We start from the raw sequence: 21,336 nt of genomic DNA on the forward strand, positions 1-21,336 counted from the left end.
TGTCGTGCTTTCCCCACTGTGACCGTTAAGTATTAACAACCAGTGCTTTCAGGTGTCTCCAGATTCTGATGAGTACCCGAAAATTAAACCAGAGCAATTTAGTTTCAAATGGAAAATTTGCATTTAGTAAGTCCTACAAAAAAGAAATATCCTAAAGCAGTTTTTTGGCAACAAGTGTTGTAGCGATACTATTTTAGTTGATTATTAATTTGGCTGTCAAACTCTTACAGGTCAGAAAATAAAAAAAGGCCATTGTATGTGTTCTGTGTGTTCAGGTAGGGTTTTTTTACAGATGGAAAGATAGCACATCTGTGGACACGTGTGTGTCCATTGATTAATCTCTCATTAGCAAAAGTGAGCGTTAGCAAGCTCACACTTGTCTTTTTTTATTTTATGAGATCCTGCAGTGTTGTGGGAAGAGCTGAAGTGGCATGAGATCAGTTTCATGGCAAAATGATGGGGAATTTTGCTTGTTTGTCTTTTAAGCACAACTTTTTCATGTATGTGTATGATTAATTTATTTTCTTCAGTTCTGCCTGTTTTGTGCAACAGCATCCTTTGACAAGGCAGCCAAGGTGACCCCCATGGGCAGTACTCTGCTGAAGTGAGGCTGGCCGCAACTGTTTTGTGACCTTGGGGAAGAAAGTTAGGTCTAGTCTCCTTTCACATCCATCAGCCACAGATTACTTACACAAGCTCCTTCAGGCTGAAAGTGATGGATTAAGCAGCTTCTGTGTCATTTATTCCAAAGAACTGGCGCTCCCTCACCCTCTCTGAAGAACTAGAAGGAGTCAGGGAAGATGCAGCTATCCAGGGTGGTCAAAGTCCCCTCTGCCCAGGCAGGGCACCTGCAGCCCTGGTTTGTGGCCACTACCATGTGCCAAGCACTGTATACCTCCATGTGTGCAAGACCCTGTAGATTCAAATCCACTCTGCCAGTGAAGCTGGTTTTGGGACCTAGCCCATCCATCTTTCACTGTATGCCATTGCCAGCATGAATGTTTTCCCCAGCAAATTGTCATTATTCAGAGGGCCCTGGCTGGGCCAAGCTGCATATGAGTGGGAGCATAGTGATACAAGAGCCCGAACAGAAATTTCCCATACCAGGTAGCTGCTATGTGTCCCTGCTGAGCTCTCTGGATTATTTCTTCTACTACAGCACCAACACCTCCAGCTACTAAATGGTTTCATTATTTGCCCACCACGAAAGCAGTGTACCTTATAGTTTGATTTGCTTTCATTAAGAAGTTTCACAAAAAACCCCACCGCCCCTGGCCCCCAAGCCCCACTTGTCTGTGGATAGCTAGTGTGAAAATAAACGTTACGACTTTTATTCTTGAAAGTGGCAATTTTGACAGTGGTTAAATGAGAAGTATGCATTAAAGATGAAAGAGGAACTGTAAGAGGAGACAGGAGAGGAGTATGCACAGTGTAGGGTTGACACAAAGTGTGCATTGCCTTAAATTCTCCTTGGTCTCCCTGGGGAATGGATTTCTTCTCAGGAGACTTCACCTTGCTTTTGTTGTTCTTCACACTGCTTTTTTTTTTGTTTGCTTTTTTGGCATGAGGTTGCTTGTCAGTTGTTCTTGAATGTGTTTTTTAACATAAGGACTTGTGATGGTGGAAGTAGTATGAGTTTTAGAGTGTGGGTATTGCAAGAGGCTTATTTTCCTGCTTTTGCCAGGATTTATGAACCAGTTGCACAGTGAATTTTTTACTTGAATGAAAACTTGGCCAAATATTATCCACAAAGCAATGTACAAAGTTCTTTACACATAGTTGACTGTCCTGTGATAGTGCTATGGTATTTTGGGTTATTTCTGAGGGCTTAATTTGTCAGCTACAGTAGGAGAAATCCACAAACCCAGCAGTGCTTTCAGTTAAAAGTCACTGTACATCTGAGGTCACATTGTAAAAGTCACCAAACCGCAAGTGACATGAATGACTGACCTTCATTTGCTTCCTCTAGAGTGTTTGGGGACACTCTTTATGTTTAAGAATCACAGAAACTGTGTCTGAATTTTTCAACTGGTGTGTGTTTTCTTTTAGCTTCCATATAGATTTCACAGGATGTTTTGCAGACTCAGATTCATTGTTTTGGCTTATAGGTACTGCAGGCTGTTTCCTCTTTAGGCTTTAACAGTGTTTGTAGAAGAGATCAAAAAATGGTAGATGTCTCAGGGCAAATTTATTAACTAAGCTACTTTTAATTCTTTTTTTAATTCAGAATGGCTGGATTTCAAGTTAAGTGTTTATTTTAACAAAGTGTTCAAGCTAAACAGATAACTGTTACCTAGCATGTCCATCATAAAAGGTACCCTTGGCTCCAAAGTTCAAGAAAGTATTTCAGGACTCATTTTGGAATTAAAGCATACATACCAAATTAATTCTGTAAAAGGAAACTTAAGCTTTTTTTAAGAGTTTAAAAATGGATTCACTGTAATGTTTACCTGTAAATCTTTTGTGTTGTTTGACTTACTACATATTCGTTAAAACTCAACCAAAGTTAACTTTTCATTTTCTTCAATTAAAAGAAGATTTCTTCGTGTGTATTTTCAAATTCTGAAAGTATTTATTTATTTTTATTCCTCTTCACACCATCTTCTTAAAGATAAGAAGAATTCACCTAATTAAACTGTGTACTCACACACATGTACATGTATGCATATCTAATTATGAAAAGATATACAAACTGTTCTGGATAGAAAGTGGAATAGATATCAGTAGCAATTAAAAATAATAATGTACATTCTTCCATGTACAAATGTATCCTAGATGGTGCCACATGTGCTCAGGCAGCAAGAACAACTAGCCCTACTATAGGGCATACAGAAAAACTAAAGCGAAAACTTGCAGATCTTGGGTAAGCATTTTGTTATTTAAAATACTTTTCTTTTTTTTTTCATTAAAAGGATTGAAAGTAAAATTTCAAAGATGCTTCCTGATGTTTTCTAATATTCTTGTAGGGCTCCCTTGAGAAGGAGTTCAAACAAGGGCAAGAAGCGGAAAGAGAAAGAAGCTATTAGGGTGACCTATGGCAGTAGGTATGGGTAAAAGATTGAGGCTGCTAGAAATTATATTCCAGAAACATCAGAAAAAACTAATCATCCTAGCAGATGGGAATGTTAACAGTCTCACTGACTTCATATAAATAAGTGTTAATCTTTGAGATAACCTTCTGAGCCTATGTTTCTTAACTAACGGAAGACTAACATATAATCTAAAAATACTTGGAGGCTTATAATATCGTGGCATCACTACTACTGTTGCATCCAGTAATGGGATTTGCAGAAATAGGCTGTCAGAGCTGGCCTACAAGATGCACACACAGTCAGTTAATAATACCCATGAACCAGAAATCTTGACACAATTCTGCATATTTTTTTTTAAAAAGCCCCCAGAGTAAGGATGGGCAGCAGCTGTTCACTGCAGCTTCGTGGCACCCACATCAGGAATGCTTTCACAAGGGTTTGTTTCTGAAGATGAACATCATAAGTTGAAAATAGATAGGAAAAATGCTGACTGCATTTGTCACATCACCAAACTCTCAGGGGAGGAATTGTGAATTCCTTGTGAGATCTGATGAGACCACATCACCAGCATCCAGACTCTGAATAAATAAATGAATGTTCAAAATGGCAGGAAGCAATCTTCTGTGCAAAAGCTAGTGTAGATTTTTACTGAAGGTCTCTTGTCATATACTGATGAGTCTGACAAGGCCACAGCTACAGGGAGTGATGCCTGGTTCCCGGTACGAAAGACAAGTTAATGTCAGGAGTGCTAAGCAAACTTAATACGTTCCAAAAGTCTAGAAAGGACATAGCAACTCAAAAACTCTTTGCAAATAAAACAATGCAAAAGAAAACCTACATGATAAAAGAGCTATCGGAAGAAAGCAAACTTTGAATGCTACTCAGAAAATCATTGTGGTGGAAAACTAGTCTGTAGCCATTTGTGGAGTTTTGCTGACAGTCTAATACATGGAGACCCAGTCACAAGTATATTGTGTAGCTCCGTAAAATCAGAAAAGCTAAAGAAACCTTAGACTTCTGACTTACTCCCTTGGGCACACTGTACTGAAGTGCAATGTTCTGTCTCAGCATACATTTGTATCTTGCAAATCTCTGGGAGGATCTTCAGTGATCTTAGGCAGCAGTCGTTGCCTCTGCGCTGGTGTCGGAAAACCTGTTCCAGTTGGTTCCGCTGGTGTATCTGCTTGCAGCGTGAGCTGGAGTTAGTGAGACTCACTGCTGGATTTCCCTAGTGACACGGAGAGATTTGTTAAATCAAGTTCTCTGGACCTCTGTGTAGCTGTAAGGCAGTTAGTGCCCTTAGCAGGGTATTAAACATCATGTAGCATTTAAATACCAAGCCACAGGGGCGGGAAGTGAATGTGTACTTGTTTCTAAGAACTTCCTATGTTCCTTATACCAACATAGTATGTTACAGATGTTTGTGAGATCCCATAGGTATCTTCCTTTGAGAAAGCAGGTCTCAGCATAGAGAGATTAGTTGCTTATTAGACCATTTGCTAAATCAGTTATTTATATTGTTTGTTAATATTTCTGAGTTTGGGTACAATTACTAAAAGCAAAGTTTAATACTGCCTTCAAAGTCAAAATGCATAAGCATTTGTAATTCTCAATGGCCTATGTAAACTGGAATGTTACTATTTCAGTTTAACTTTTTAAACACCTGTGTCACCTCCTTTGTTACTAACTCCAAAGAATTTGCCTCAGAAGAAATGTGAGGATGTTTTCTCTACAGTCCAAAGCTGTATAAGCTCTTTGAAAGAAGGAAGATGATGATCAAAAGACAGCATCCTGTTATACTTATGTCCATTACAGCAACTGATTGATGTAGAATTAATCACTCTGTCAGGGGGATGTTGCATGCATTATTTTGCCATTGCCAAAAAATAGCACTCAGGATGTGTAAATAAAATCCTGAATAATTTCCTAAGACTACCATTAATGTTACATATGTAAAGAGTTCCCCATTGAAGTAAGCATATATTCCCCTGTCTGAAGCTAGGTGATTTGGGCAACATCATTTGGTTTTGCTTTCAACTGTCAAGCAAGATTAGAGGATGAGGGAGGAGTACAGGACTGGGTCAGATACATCTACCTTTCTTTATGTAGCTAAAGGGAGGGAGGATTCTTCTGCTTCCATGGGTAGGGGCCCTTTGACAACCTGTTTCATCCATACAGAAAAGAGGCTTCACAATATACAAAGCTCTAGTGATTATGTTAATGTCCAGAAGGTAGAAGTTGAGGGGAGATTTACATATGTGCAATTTACTGGTGGCTGCTAAGAGCAGTAGAAATTTAATGCTATGAAACAGAAATATATATGTTGACATAAATAATATGAGAATATGACATATGCATAAGTTCTTTGAGGCAGACACTTTGCATAGTTATTTTTAATTTACATACTGTGCTGTTGGCATGATATATTTAGTGAATAATTTATGCATTTTATTTTATAACTGTTACCTTTGCCTTGATTGCATTATCCATGGCAATCTTTGTTACTACAAAGAAAGAAGCTGATAATATCACATAGGTGTTTCTTTCATTCTTCTATGTTAATAATTTAATATTTAATAACGTTAAAATCAAAATAATAATACTCTGTTAGTATTTAGCTGTTGTAACAAAGGCACATCTCCATAGATGGATACAGGCACACCTGATTCATTCTGCCTGTGCTCGAAATCCAAGCCAGACCTTCTCTGGGAACCAGAGCCCGCTTGGGTCGGTGCTGAGTCTAATCTGTTTAATCATGCTGAGGTACCACTGGGACTCAAAAATGCACCAACACAACATGCGGCTTCTTGACTGGAGCTGGTTCACATCGAAACGGCGGGAGTACAGGCATTTTCAGCTGGTGTCTGTCTCCGTTTGCTGGGTGGATGTTGTCTAAGAGAGCTTGAGTTAGAAAAAGAATCAAAAGAACCCACTTTTTTCTTTTCTTGCTGAAAGAGAGATTTCAGGCATGCTCCTACCAGCTGTGTGCCACTCAGTTCTTTAGTCACGGTTACAGGGTATGTCACTCTTTTTACAATTAACTGCCTCTGTAGCATTTTGGTTTCTCTTTTTTTATAATCTAACACATATTCCTGCTCCTTCCTCTTAAACAGGACTGCAAGAGAGATGCTGCAGACATCAGCAAACACTAAATCTTTAGCAGAGCGATCCTCCTCTCTCCCACACTGTGTACCATTCACATGGTACGGAGAGAGTAGCAAGGGATCCAATTCTTCTAGCAACCTGCCATCACCTACCAGCTCAACTGAACCTTCCTCTGAAAATATAAGTCCAGCTAAAAAAGGGTCAAAGGTAGAAAATAAAAACTACCTTATTCCCACTGTGTTGAGTGGCATAATTGGCTTCATGTTTCTGGAAAAAGAACAGGCCAATATGTGACTACTACAATAAACAGTGCATGGTGTTCATTGTACGGTAAAAGCTCATCCGAACAGAACATCTCTGTCATTGTACCATTCCACATTCTACCTTCTTACTCTGTCTTAATGTACATTAATTTAGTAAACTAACTGTGGTGTGCTGTACCGTAACAAAAGCAAGTGGTGCCAGTGGAAATTAGCATTTGGATCCACTGAACAAATGCTAGATTTGTGTACTCAATTATAGATATTTTCTGCATTCTTCAGGACTGATTGTTGGAATACCTACCCATGTTCAAATGAGGTGTTTGCAAGTGAAGAAATGCTGTATGCCGTCAGCCATCTGCCTTTTTTCCCCCCAATAATGAAATCCGTTTGTCATGCATGCTGGATGTTGGATTTAATTCTCTGTATGAAGATGCTTGAACTGTAAATATGAACTATTGCAATTTAATACATCTTTGTGATTCCTTTCTACGTGCATGAATGTTTCAGCATGATAACTCCTTAAATAACCCTTAGTTATAGAAATATACTTAGCTTTTTCATGTTTATTTTCACTTCTGGAAAATACTTCTCTGCCTGTATCTTCTTATAACATGTAGCAGTTGACTTTTTATATTGGTCTGGTAAAAAGAAACAGATACGGTTCTCAACTTTATGTACAGGAATGTGAATCAGAAATCTAATTTCTCTATCTTCTACAAACACATGCATGTACATAATGGCAGTTTCCACAGGCATTTCTTACTGTTTTGGTGCCAAAAGCTGGTGATACCTTACTTCTGCTGTGCAGCAAGCTATGCAAGGTCATAGCTGTGCTTGTGTTAAGTGGTAGGGAGAGGAACACAAGGCTGACCAGTCCAAATCAGATTGATAGAGAAGACCACAGATGAAATCAGTGAAGATTAAAGAGAAACTAATTGGTTACCCAGTTTCTTTTGGAAAAGAAAGATGAGGATTAGACATGTAAATCCCATTTGAGCTTTGAAACAAACATTGTCTAAAAATAATTTTCAAATGGAGAAAAAAGCACCCCCTTTTACAGTTAGTATTAGGTTGAAGTTTGAGGCAGGGGGTTGTCCTGCTATCATAATTATTAGCAGGCCTTGGCTATCTTGTGTTTGTCCTATAGAAAATTAAATTCTAAAGACTTACATTCATCGTAAGGCTGAAGCTTGCGCAAAATAGACGTGAAAGAAAAATCAGAGTAGTTAAAAAAGACGAAGATGTTCTTCACACAACAGGAGGTAGAGCTGTTGAACTCCTGGCCTAAGAACACTGTGGGGGCTAAAGTTTGCATATTAAGGAAGCTGCTCAGATTTTCTTCTCCTCTATAAAGAGTTGGGAAAAGCAGAACAGGAATTCTAAATGTAGGTGTGAGAAAACTGATCACAAAAACATTTTTCTGTTTTCTGTTAAGTTTGCAAGCTCTTAAATTAATAGTTTCTCTACTGCTATTCAGGTTTTTAAAGCACAGCATGACACCAATATTTAGTTGGGCTTCCAGCAAAACTAAGAGGACCAATACTTGATATTTTTGGAAGACTTCTTTTTTTCAGGAAAGACAGGCCAAATATCTTGTGGGGGGGATAAAAGGATAACTTTTTAGTGTTGTTTTCAGTTTTGATGTTTGGATCTGTTTTTTTAAATTTAATGTCAAAGGTGAATTGAATTTCATATTCATTTAGATGTTAGAGTAGAGATTAGAGGTCTCTGTATCATCAGCTGCATATTCAAGTTAAATAGAATATCATGGTGTCCTTAATTTTTTATGGATTTTGTTTTTTTATGGTTCTCACTCTAATGTGAAATACTTGTTAATTTTTGTCTTCTGATGGTAATTTTGCTGTATTCCTGGAAAATATGTGCACACTTTTGCTATTCTTTGCTCTAAGGTGTGATGTTTGTTGATGCATTGTTAAGAAAAAACAGGGTTTGTTTTATGGTTATTAGTTCAGTTAATAGCATTCAATATAGAAAGATCTCTTTTTTCTAAAGGTATAGGCAAAGAGGGAGGATCCTTTCACTTTTCTAGGAGATTGTTTGGGACTCAGAAGTGAATTCACAGGATATTCTCCTTGCTCTTTCAATAGCAGTTTTCACTTCTCTCTACTAATTAATCCTCTGTCCTTTTCTTTGTGCTACTGCCTGTGCTACGCTTGTCCTAAATATTTGGAGGACAGTAAAATGCTAGTGATTAGCCCACGGAAGCAGTAATTTAACTCCAGGACGAGAGCCAACATATTAAGAGGAAGTCTGGAAATTGCTTTCAGACCCCTTTGGTATTCATTGAGGCATTAAGCTGGCCAAGGTGTCTCTTGAAGTACACAGTGGTAAAAATACTGTGTATTCTATAAATATTATCAACACTAAAAATCAGGCTTCCTCATGTGTATTGTAACTGGTTTGGTAAAAGATGGAAATCACTCCTGAACTATGCCAACCTGGAAGACAGAAAGCACATTTCCCTTTCAGATGCACGTATGATATTGTTTGTTCATTCTAACTCACCTTTTTCTCCACAGAATTTCACGTTCAACGATGATTTCAGTCCCAGCAGCACAAGTTCAGCTGATTTGAGTGGTTTAGGAGCAGAACCTAAAACCCCAGGTTTCTCACACTCCTTAGCACTGTCATCAGATGAGGTATGCTGATGAAATCGTTTAAGGTGGGAAATAGTTGTTTGCTTTCTCCCATTTCATTTTGCTTGATAATTATTCAAATAATAAAGGGATATTTTAAAGCAGTAGAATGGGAGAAGAAAATTAATCATGATTTCTCGATTATTATTTTTCTTGTTCATATAGTAATGACTTGAATTAAAGGTCTTACGGTATTATCATAGAAAAGTAGAATGCGGTTGCTTTCCTAAGAGGTGCTATATCCTCACACATTTCAATACATTTTTCCTACATTCTAAATATGTACATATGGACCCACAGAGAGATAGATGTGTATATATTTACTAAATTAGATAGAATTGAGACAATTTTGAGATAATAAACATGCAGTATGGTTTGGTAAATATAGTTGCGATTTAAGGCACCTTCACCTAGACTAATTTTAACCAGGTACATTAAAATAATAATGACCTGTACATGCAGTAATTGCGTGTTACTGTACCTGAATATAAGTATATTGATTAGAACGTAGATGTGTTAATCCACTTTGCATTCTTTGTGCTTGCTTTGCACAGTGGATTTGAATTCAGGTACTTCAAAGCAGAGTTTTTTGAACAAAGATAATCTGAAAAAGCATTCCTAACCCTGTAAATTGGTGACATAATTGAGCTGAATATAATATATTGAAAATACTTTTCTTAAGATACTAGTTTTGTAACTCAGTTGTCAGTGAAGTTGCACCATTTGACAGTAGCTGACAACCTGTCCTGTGGACTTGGGAAACCTGTGCCTTTGTTCTTTCACAAACACTCCATAAGAACTTCACATTTTTCATGTGGGGTTTGAGCTAGAGTTTTTTTTCTAGAGAGGAGGAACTTGAAGTATCCATGTCTAATTTTTTTTGTGATAGTTAGGTTTGTTCTATTACTGCCGGCATGCTTTGCATGGGTTTAAAGAATGAGAGCTGTTCTGTACAACCCCATTTGCCACAATGCAAGTCTACAAATCCAGCCATTCTTTAGAGGTTACTTACTGCAGGTAATAAAGGGCAAAAATTCATAAGAATCATAGGAGAGTGCAGACAGGTCTGTATATTCTCTGAATTACTGAGAACAACAAAGTCATCATTTACACTTTATTTAACATTAATACTATCTTGATAATACATTTAATTCTCTTACCATGTTTCATTCACCTTATGTATTTTATTGTGAGAATCACAGAATCACAGAATCACTGCCCTGTTCCCAGTGGTATTGAATTAAAAGCTTGAAAATGCTTTCATTTTGCTTGTTCAGCTCTCTACTTTATCACTTCTAAATATCAAGCCTGAACAGGTCTTTAAAAATGAGTGTGTTTTCTCCATCCTCTGCTGTGTGCCAAATTGCAGCCTCCAGATCAGGCAGCCTGTTCAGCAAGAGCTGCAGTGGAAACCTCCACAACCACCCTAGCAGGGGATTAGGCCAGCGTTGCTCTTCAGCCTTTCATAGCGTATTGCTGCAAGCACTCCTTTGCTCAATCTTCTCTGGCAGATCTGACATGATTATTTGAAGGAGATGGAAAAAATGAAAAGGTGGGGAGGGAACCCAGTTCTTGCAGGTTGTTCTCCTCTAATTTAAGAGCTTTTGCTCTTGCAATTGGAGCCATCACGAAGGTTCCCACTGGTTCTAGGGTGTCAAGACTGGGAACTCCAAGGGGATTTCATTGACACAGTCTCAGGTTTAGCTGCCAAATCATGTGTGTGCTGAGCTTTCAACATAACCTCTCTGCTTCTGGAAATAATTTTTTTTAAAGAGATCTCTTTAGTTTTCAGTAGCCGTATCTGTTTGCAAATCTTGGTGCTGCCCTTGCCTGAACTTTTACATGCTGTTACATGTTCTGTATTTTGTTTCTATAATGCTTTTCTTTCCCATTTCTTTGTTGCTCCCTCACTCAGAGCCTGGATATGATTGATGATGAGGTGAGATACTAGTGTGCTGTTGTGGTGAATCGTGTGACCATCGCGTGGCAACTTACCATCTCATTTGCAGATTCACATATCTTGTTTTACGGTGTTGTGTGGCAAACCCCCTTGTTTGAGCAGAACACGCAGATGTCACTGGCTCCTCTCTCCTTGTCTTGAGTTCCCCTCTCCTTTCTGCTAGAAGAGTTTTCAGGGCCATAGCAAATTGCAGTTTTTGCAGTATGCTGGAAGGGGGAGGAGGGTTGGTGTCAGAGCAAATCCACCAGGCCAAGCATCAGCTACCCTGAGCTCCTGCTGGCGCTAGGAGAAGGAAAAGATAGTGCTTAAACCGTCTTTTCCCCAGCCCTGAGAACTGGACAGCCAGAAGCTGAGAGCTCCCAGCATCATCTAACCCAGTGTAAAAGCTGCTCCAACAGCAGACAGCTGCTGCAGCCTGTAGCAGCTGCTTTGCCGACCACGGCTGGGACAGAGTAGCTTTTGTTTCAAGGCCCACTGGCATACCCCTGGGTGGAATAAAGTGGCAGAGCAGGGACGGGGGGCTGCTCCAGCAGCTGAGACCCCACCTGCCCCTCCTGGTGCTGTGTTTGTGCTCTCCTCTACAGCACCGCAACGTGATGAGAGCAGGACCAGGGCTATGGGATTTCTGTGTGTTCCTTTACTGCTCCTCTGTGTCATCTCATAGTCTTCCATAGATAGTATCAGTCCCACTGGCTGTTTGATGTCATCACTTTGAACTTTAGAGTGGTTTTCTGAGGGTTTTTTTCTCCTGAATTTTTTGTTTTATAGCTTAAACACATAAAGATCTGTAAATGAGCCCAGGAAGTGGAATGCAGAATCCGTTGCATCCTTTAGAAACGTTCTATTTTGAAGGATAAAAATCTTGCGAGAAAATGGGAGCATACCTGTTTTGAATTGTGCCATCTGGCCATTTCAGTCCTGTTTGGGTTAAAAGGAATGCCAGTTCCTTTTTCTTCTGTTTATAGGTAGAAGACTTTTTGGGTACCTTGTACCAATTCTTAGATGTCTGGTTAGATAAAGATGTAATGTAGCAGTGTGAAATTGTTATTGTAGTGTAAAGATAGTACAGATACCTCTGCTCTGATGCTGGTGTTTTGTACAGAAAAATGTTGTTACTTGTCCGTGTTACCCTTTTAATAATAATGGAGCATGTTTTTGTCACAGATCCTTGACGACGGACAGTCTCCTAAGCACAGTCAATGTCAGAGCCGTGCTGTTCATGAGTGGAGTGTGCAGCAGGTTTCCCACTGGTTAATGAGCCTGAACCTTGAACAGTATGTTTCTGAATTCAGTACCCAAAACATTAATGGGGAGCATCTCCTTCAGCTGGATGGGAGTAAGCTCAAGGTAATTGACTGACTGGACCTCAACACTAACTGTAGCATTTGTTGTCACTTTAGGTAATGTTAAAGAAAGTAAGAATTCAACCAGAAGGCAATGAATCCCTGTGTGTGGAGTGGTGATAGACTAGAATAATAAACAAAGAGTATAAAACCACAGCAACACTTTAACAAACTCCCATATGCACTTGGATTCAGAAGCTTCAGAAATAGAGAGCATTTGCTTTGTGATACCGGAGGCATAAGCTGGTAACAGTTGTACTATGTTAGAACTAAATACAGGTTTGATGTATAAAATATGCATTGTTTCTTGTAGTGAAAATATGAGCCTACTTTTGTCAAAAATAATTACAGGAAGGAGTTGTGGGAAGCTCAGCAGATCTGAAAGTCCAAGTTTTCTGCTGGTGTTTCACTAACTAGGGGTTTTAGAAGAGAGCAGTGAACTTTTGACTAAGGCATAAGAGTGAGAATTGGGAAGTCTTGTTCTATGTAGACTTAGATGACTTCAGGCAAATAGTTTAATCTTTATTTGCCTCATTTGATCAATGAAATCAGCATTGGTGGTAGCAATGAGATCTAATTCTTTAATATTCTAGAAGTGGAAGGCATGGAAGGTAGTAGTACAGAAGTGTATTACTTACACATCAGTAATGTATCTGAGTCTGTCTCAAATTTGCTTAGTTCTTACAGTCTTCTACCTAAGAAGAGTTATTACTAGAAAATGAGAAGATTTGTGATAGATTAAACAGTATGAAATAATTTTTCTTTTTAAATTTTGTTTTCCCCATCTCAGGCTCTCGGTATGACATCTTCCCAGGACAGAGCAATCATCAAAAAAAAGCTAAAGGAAATGAAAGCATCCTTGGAGAAAGCTCGCAAAGCTCAAGAGAAAATGGAAAAGCAAAGGGAGAAGCTTCGGAAGAAGGAACAAGAGCAACTGCAGAGGAAATCGAAGAAAACGGACAAGTCTTCATCAGATGCAACAGAGGGCACTAACGAGCAGTGATAAGCCAAAGTGCTGCTGTGTTAGGAAAGTGGAGGCACTTCAAGGGAAGAGAAACTCATATCCACTCTGGTGCCCCTTCAGCTTTCTTGTATTCATTACACAAGAGTGTGTACAGAGAAATGGGGCTATACATAGAATGACTAGGGAAATTTATATCGTGTAGTTTTATTTTCCCGCATATCCAGTTCACGCTCGTTGCTGTTGCCGTGTGAAACAACCCCAGACCCTCGGTTTGTTTTGTTGTTGTTGACAGCTAACAGATTTCATATTTGTGTGGCGGTGTTTCCTTCCAAACTACTCTTCTCTATTGAGCTCTGTGTGTTTGGTCACGTCAGTAACCAGCATGACGCCGAGAAGCATGGTCCACTGCTTCACCTCTTCTGTGAATAGGATGGCCAGTCAAAACGATTGGTGAACGTTTCTTCAGCTGGGTAGAAGGAGTTGTGCTCTGTCTGATAAGAGTTGACTTAACTTTCGAACTGGAAGTTCAGCTTCTTTACAGTGTTTGGATACTCAGTTCCATCTACTGGAGCAGGTTTCATCTTGCGTCAGTACCTTGAAGCAACACTGCTCTGGAAACACAACTGTTCAGTGACTTCTTCTTATACACTGGAGATAAAGACAGGAGAGTCGATAATTCCCCCTGGGTAAAAGACAGGAGGTGAAACTCTTTCTGTTAACTGTACAATAGTTACCCAGGAAGGAGGCAAAGCCTTAAATGATTATGTGGGTTTACAGAGAAATCTGAGGATAACATTTATCCTTTAGATATCTGAGCAAGGATGAATTTCTAACTAGAGCACAGCGTATAGTTCTGTATAAATTTCATTGTGCTCCCAGTGTGTAGGCAACTTTATTACAGCACACGCCGCTTTCTTTTTCATGTGTTTTGAACAGGAAACTGGGCATATTTTGTTTCGGGGTTTTTTTCCCCAAGAAAAACACCACATCTTCAGATTAGTTCTCCAATAAGCGTTGGGAGAATAAGCTTTGTGCTGTGCTGTTCTGAAGCTGTTGTTGGAAACGATTATCAAACTTGAGTCTGCTGAAGATTTTCAGTTTTTACAGAAGTGCACTTTAAGAAGAGGAAGACGAGGGATTCTGGTTAAAATGAAATTCAGTACATTGCTGTTAAGATCAATGCTGCCATGGAGCTGATGGTTACTAAATCCAAAGCTGACATATATTAACTGTTTTGATTGATGTGTTTAAAGAATATCCCCACCAAAACCTGGATTTTTGGGCATAGGCTGTAGAATGTTTTGATGGCTTAGCAGTGGTCGTATTACATCCTTCAGAGATTTCTGTTTTCCTGGTATATGAGGACATCGGTGAAGCCTGCTATGTAGTTTTGACTATGACAGAAGCAGTGTATAGCTCGGACTGCATGGTGTTACTGCCTCTTAAGAGCAGTATTAAAATATTCAGTGTTTCTTCAAAAGAATGGACAGACAACAGGCAAATACCCACAACGAGAAGCTAGGGGTATTAGCCTCCTGCTTTATAGTCAAAGCTAACTACGTAGCAGCATTTATAGTTGAGAAACGTCACTTCCCTTTCATGCATCCTGGAAGTTACAGTCTTCATCTAGTCATGCCAAACCATAAATTGTTTAAGATGTTGATGCAAAGATAGAATCTTGAATTTAAAAATTTGCCAGCCTAAAAAATGCAAATATTGAATTCTTTTGAAGAAAATATTTGGTTTAGTTTGGCTTGGCTTCTCTTCTGCTCTGTACTTTATGGCATTCAGATTTGTGTCTGTAAAGTTCTCTGATGCTCAGATTTGAAACAGTTGGGGTACAGTGTTTATAGTTAAATTTCTTTTGATCCTAATAATTTCTTTGACATGTAAAATGGTCTGTAAACTGAGAGAGCCTAGTTCATTCAAAATTAATACACAACAGATCTACTTAGTATTAGCTTTATTTTTCCTTCCAAATCCAATTTCTACAAGTTTCTGATGTATATTTGATTCAGATCTAAAAATGAAATTGCCATAAAAGATACTTCCTGATATTTCTAAAGGCTTGCGACATTTTTCTTGAGATAGACCACTGACAAAAAAATAGACCTGCTAACAAGAATTCCACATTGCAGTGAATCTTTCTGCGCTCTTTGTAGGAGAAGAATTATACAAATGTTTGACAGCCTCATAAAACTAGCATTCTGTTATTTTAGGAGGTTATCAATTTATATTTGAGTAAGAGAAGTTATCTGGAAGAAACTGGAAATTTAATATTTTAAATACAATGTTGATAAATGCATTTGATTATTTTTTTTTAATTATGTTTACATTATAGTAATGTTTAAGTGGTTGTATATAGTAATATAAGGTTGTGTCCCTGTTTCATGTTCTTTGTTTTCTTAGAAACCTGAGCAGACTGCTTGGCATTATACATTGAGTTTTCATTCTTGCTGCTTAGAACAGTGCCTAGTTAATCTCTTCGTAAATCAGATTCTTATTCTGCAGAATAACTAATTCGACTTAAGTCCTTTAAGTATTCAGGGGGGTTTTATTGCTTTGTGGTAATGTTACTTTGTTATTCTCAGACTAAAAAAAACCAACAAAACCCTAACTTTAATAAAACCTATTAGCTTAAATTTAAAATAAAACCCTGAAATGCATTTTGATCAACACAGGAAAACTAAGCGTACCAAGCAATGTCAAGAGTTTTGCTTTTCTTTCTGTGATAAGAGATTTATGTGGTCCCTTTTATTAAGTATGGTAACTCGTTGGGGTGTGCAGAAGTGTCACTGGATAACAGATGTAAAGCACAGTTTGAAACTTTTGTTACTGTTCTATAGGACCTTTAAAGTTGTGTTGCATTTTTTTCCCCTTGTATTGTGTAATGACATATATGAAACAAAAGTTATGGATATCTCATCATTCTCAACTTAAACTTCCTGTAAACCAATGCTAAGTCAGACTAATGTGGTGTTTTGATGTAATAAGAAGAAACAAATATTCCATGCTAAATGACTGGAAGGATTTTCTCTTTTTGCCCCCCTGCAAATGTAACTGTCTCCTACTTTTGCCTATCTGCTTGTGCAGCTAAAGCAATTTTGAGTATGCTGACTTGCCTGGCCACCTTTAAACTGCTGTGCAGGCAGTGTGGTGTTTCCATGCCTCTAGCCGTGCGTCTGTGTCATCTTTACACCTAGGCGACCACAGCAGGCTGGTGAAGTTAACTTCTCCCTGGTTACAATGGTAGGCCAGTTTTGTAAACTCTAGTTCTTATCGTTGCTGCGGTATTGCTAGGTTGTGAATATATCGAGCCTCTGAAAGGGTGAAGAAAGGAGAGTTAGCAAAAAATGGAACTCTGAAAAATAGAAAATAAAAGATACAACACTGCAAGTTACTTTAGTCCTAAAAAACCTAGTGTTTATACTGAGATAGTGGAGAGAGTGGTGGCTCCTTGCTCTGTCCAAATCAGCCAAACATACTGACATTACTCACTTCCAGCTCGTATTTGCCTGTGTGGTGGGGTGCCGCACCCATGCGACTTCCATGTTAAAGCTCCCATCTCGGCTTCAGTCTGCCCAGGCAGATCGGGATCAGGGTGTGAGGAAGGAGCCGAACCTGTTCATTGCAATGCATAGAGTATTGCCCACTGCTGTTTGTATTTCACCCACTGCTCTGAGCAGGTCTGGTGGGGGTCGGTGTAAGTAGAGCCTATTCTAGATCATAAGTTAGAATTGCACAGGGGAACAGAAGCCAGTAATAAAAAGCTGAACAGATTTAGATGGTGTTTGTATCTCAGTGTATACAAATGCATTTTTTTAACTTTCTGAATTCTTTTGCAAAGGCATCTATTGTGCCATGACTCTAGTCTGCTGCGGGAATACCACAAGAATCGAGCTTTTACTAGAATTACTGAGCTTTTACTAGCTTTTACTAGAATTACTGAGCAGCTTTCCTCTGAAGCTTGTCAGTCCTCAGCTCTCATTGACATTCAGAGGTGCTTGACACTGAGCATGAGGGTTCCTCATACTTCATCGCTTCCATCAAAGCCTCCTGTCCTCCTGAACTGCTCCACTTTCACCTCCTGGCTCACATGCTGGCAAGTAAGAGGTGGGCAATGTTGTATGATTTTTGAGAATGAATTGTGTTTTACTTTTCGGTCAGAGAAGGAAATACAGTAGGAAGGAAGAGGATCATCATTTAGTTGGGTATGGCCAAGAAGTACCATTCCAAGTACCAACACAACACTGAAAATCGAAAGGTTTGCACAGATCCAGCTGTAGTTCTTTACAGCATCTGCACTGCAGTCTGTACTGTTTCTCAGTGCTGAAATTTAGGGGAACTTTGCAAGAATTAAGTTTTGTGTTGATTTCTTAGCTGTGTGTTTACAAAGAGAACAAATTGTCAAGGAAAAAGTAAAATCTGATCTTGCCCTTTTTAGGTGTGGCCTCGTCCCCTGCACTGTCATCAAACTAAGTGATAGAGGGGATGGACCCTTTTAATAGCATTTCCCTCATTCTGTGCTCTCCCTCACTTGAAAACCTCAGGAAACATATGTCATAGTCCAAAACATTGAAAAAATGGACATTTGAAAAAAGCAGCACATATTTAATTAAGTTGTAAGTCTTTAACAGTCAAAACAGGCAGAGTGCACAGAGCAGTTAGATGGTTTTGGTTTAGTTTTGTTAAATTAGTGATTGAAAAGAATGAAATCAATTAGTCTTTCTAGAAATGTTTAAGTGATCTGTGGCTTGATTCCCTCTTTAAATAAGAATGTGTGGGTTTATGTGTGTACATACGTATGTACATACATGGATATTCACACAGATTTACACTGCACTAGTAGCAGTTAGCACATAGGTAGCTGTGTGTTACAGGGCTGTAGGCACACAGTCTACCCGGTAGGCAGAGGGCCCCGGAACTATCTGCAAGCTCAGAGGAGCAAAGTGCTACCCCTCCGTCTCACCAGCGTGCTCACCCCTGGCTGTGTTGGTAGCTTTGCTCACTCTTTTCTTCTGTATTTTGCAGTTCAGAAGATTTTAAAGTTTTCTTAAAACCATGTACAGAATGGTCCTCTGCAGGTCCTTCTGCGTGTTGTCCTCAGGTTGTTTTTTTGGGGTGGGAGGTTGGCAGAATCAGTTTATTGGAGTGTCAGTATTCTAGGAAGAAACCCTTTTTTATGTTTTTAACCCTACCTTTGATTTCTATTGGAGTGCATTCAGCAGCTCATTTTTGAGCAGGGTTATGAGTGACATCCGAGGTGACTTACCCACGCACCACAAGTGGAGTGTGGGTTTTGTTAACCTCCCATATGGATTTTACTGTACTTTTTCCACCTGTAAAACTGTTTTTTCAAAGCTGTGACACCTGAGTCATGACATGGAGCCCCCCAGTCCCTCATTATAAAATGAGCTTTCTGTTACTAACGGGCACTTTTGCTGTCGGCATTAAGCAGTGATTTTAAAAAGGCACATCTTGCTGGAAGGTTTGGCCATAGTGCCTTGAGCTGCCTGTTTCTTTGGGAAGTTTGGCCTGTCTTAACAGCAAGCCATAGGGTTCGTGAAACCTGGGCTGCTGAGTTAGGCAGGTTTCTTCTTCCAGAGCGGGGAGAGGTGAGAAGGGCTCGCAGCTCATGAGATTGGGTCCAACCCGCATAACCCGGGAGCCTGAGCCTCCTGCCGGGTTTTCCGTGGGAGCTTTGTCGCTGACATCAGTGGAAGCAGGTTCAGGCCCCAGTGCAGAAGCATCTGAAGGAAAGGGAGATGCCAGGGCACCAGACGGAAGGAGTAACCAGCCCATTTGGAAGTGGGGAGTGCACAGTGAACCTCTTCTGACTCTATTCTTTCCCATACACATTTACTGTCTCAACAACTGCTTTCGTATTTTCCAGTCATGTTGCAATGGTAACTCACTGGTCACTGACAAGTGTTAGATGTATTGCTAGGAGACCAGGCAGCTAAAAGACTAAAATGCACTGTGCTCACTGTAAAAATTGGCTTCTTACATTGTTTCTTTTTATATGGCTGAAGAGGTGGTTGTGCTTCAGATTTTTTTCTTTTTTCTTTTCTTTTTTTAAAGAGGTCAAATGTATATGAAGTGCATGTTATCCTGAACTTTTTGTTTGTACATCTTAGTGTCTGATCATCTGCATGAAAGACACAGTAGTGCCATGTCTGAGCTTGTTCTCTTGTGCTTGGTTGATAGGAACTTCTCTAGATTGTTGAGTTTTCCCCAAAATAACTTCGGTTAATATTTAGTTATTGGGAGACATCAAAACAAAACAACATGGTGGCCCTTTGTTTTCTTACAGTTTAAATACAAACAACAAAGCCTCGTGGTTTAAAGTTAATTTGTTAGTGTAAATAAATTTCTTGCCAATGAGTATTATTGTTGTTAGACAACGAATGCAATAAAATGAGAAATCCTGAATCTTTATTAGAATTTATATTGAGTCCTCACTTTCCTGCCTGTTTGTTGGTCATTCCAGAAGGAGTAATAAATGGTGAGCACAACTGGACAGATGTTGCTGCATGGGTCAGACTGGGGGGGGGTGAGGGGGGGTGGGGCAACATGGAACTTGCCCTGCTCGTTCTTTCCTTCCTTCTGCTCAGTGCTGAAGGTTATTTTCATGCCAGCTCTTGGCCAAATTGGCATGATTCACAGGCCTCTGAGTGGATCTTGTTTACAATCTGTAATTATGTAAAAAGAAGTAAAAAAAAAAAAAGTAAGGAAAGAGACTGGCCTTTTTTCTTCATATGCAGATGAAATGTAGCATGCAGTCTTTTGCTGCAGGTTGATGTAAAAATAAGCTGCCTTCACACTGATGCTGGTCACTGTTTGTCTGTTTAAAAGATCTGGATTAGTTTGGGTATATAAAAACATTTTACCGTTTTACACTCAAGTTTAGGTTAGTTATAATGGGCATTTTATACATTCAAAGTACAGCAGTTCTGCGGAACATGTTTAATATGTCTATATGTATTTGATTTTAGTAAAGCGTTAGATTAGGGAAAAACAAAGGGTACAGACTGTCCAATTTGTGTAGTCATTTCAGTGGATTTACATCTGGCAGAATCTAGGCCAAATACTCTGCACTTAATCTGTCTAACCCAGTCTGTGTTTCCCAGCAGCTGAATCATAAATCTTACTTTCTGCTAATATGGCCACCACCTGCAAGAAGATAAAAGAATCCTCAATCCATAAAATTATTTTCTTAATTAAAATAGCTGTATTAAGAGGGTATAAGTCCATGACTGACACGTAAAATGTGTCTGCTCAGCAGCTTCCTAAGCCTGGAGCCATCTATACGTATGTCCGTGTTGTTTGTGCAAGTTGCTTCAGATACCTGCAGTTTGGTTTCTGAAATGCCCAGAACTGCTCCAGACTCCACAGCTTGTAAAAGACGATGGGTTATGCCCTCCTCCAAGTTGCAAGCCTGGATTTTCCCTGTGGAGGTTACCTTGTAATAGGGAGGCCAGGCTTGAGGTGCGTCTTCCTCCACTGCTGTTTCCGCACGGAGGCTGCCAGTGAGTTTTATCAAGTGGTGGTTTCATGCTGAGGGGCAGAAGCTGTACCCCAGCATTGCTTTTGCTGCAAAACGCGTGCTTGCTGCCCCTGTCCTGCCCAGCACCACTTCAATGCACAACGGCCCAGCTTCAATTCCCACCTCCGCACTGTGATGCTGAGACACCCTTAGAGGAGGTTGACAACGGGCTTCCAACTCTCCTTGCCTCCGGCTAAAATTCAAAATTTTACTATTAGTAATAGCAGGTGCTAAGTCCTACCTATGATCTCTCTCCTCTCAAAAGCTTTAGGAAAAGATAAGGCCTGTCACTTCTATGTGCTTCTGTCTGCAGGTAGACAGCTGGGAAAACCTTGAGTACAGGAGCAGTTTAAAAAAAAAAAAAGCCAGTGAGGAGTGAACACATTCTTTATTTTCTGAAAGGCCAAAACCAACAAAAAAGTCGAAGTTTGACAAGATCCAACAACATGTAGATTTGCTCATTTGA

The 21,336-nt window shown here is 39.4% G+C and overlaps 1 protein-coding gene across 3 annotated transcripts in view; it reads left to right on the forward strand.

Annotated features, from left to right (window-relative positions):
* PPP1R9A (protein phosphatase 1 regulatory subunit 9A) overlaps positions 1-13,598 on the forward strand; it is a 153,520-nt gene extending 139,922 nt beyond the window's left edge. The window contains exons 13-19 of one of the 3 annotated variants that reach the window (XM_059818344.1): positions 2,776-2,863; positions 2,967-3,044; positions 6,146-6,344; positions 8,941-9,060; positions 10,973-10,996; positions 12,182-12,364; positions 13,151-13,598. In XM_059818344.1, coding sequence (XP_059674327.1) covers positions 2,776-2,863; positions 2,967-3,044; positions 6,146-6,344; positions 8,941-9,060; positions 10,973-10,996; positions 12,182-12,364; positions 13,151-13,363 — 905 coding nt within the window. In that variant the 3' untranslated portion in view covers positions 13,364-13,598. The remainder of the gene's footprint in view (positions 1-2,775; positions 2,864-2,966; positions 3,045-6,145; positions 6,345-8,940; positions 9,061-10,972; positions 10,997-12,181; positions 12,365-13,150) is intronic. The other 2 variants (XM_059818346.1, XM_059818345.1) reach the window with 2 other exon arrangements.
* The last annotated feature ends 7,738 nt before the right edge of the window (positions 13,599-21,336 follow it).

The sequence above is a fragment of the Gavia stellata genome, chromosome 6 (genome assembly GCF_030936135.1).
Source record: "Gavia stellata isolate bGavSte3 chromosome 6, bGavSte3.hap2, whole genome shotgun sequence".
Lineage (NCBI taxonomy): Eukaryota > Metazoa > Chordata > Aves > Gaviiformes > Gaviidae > Gavia > Gavia stellata.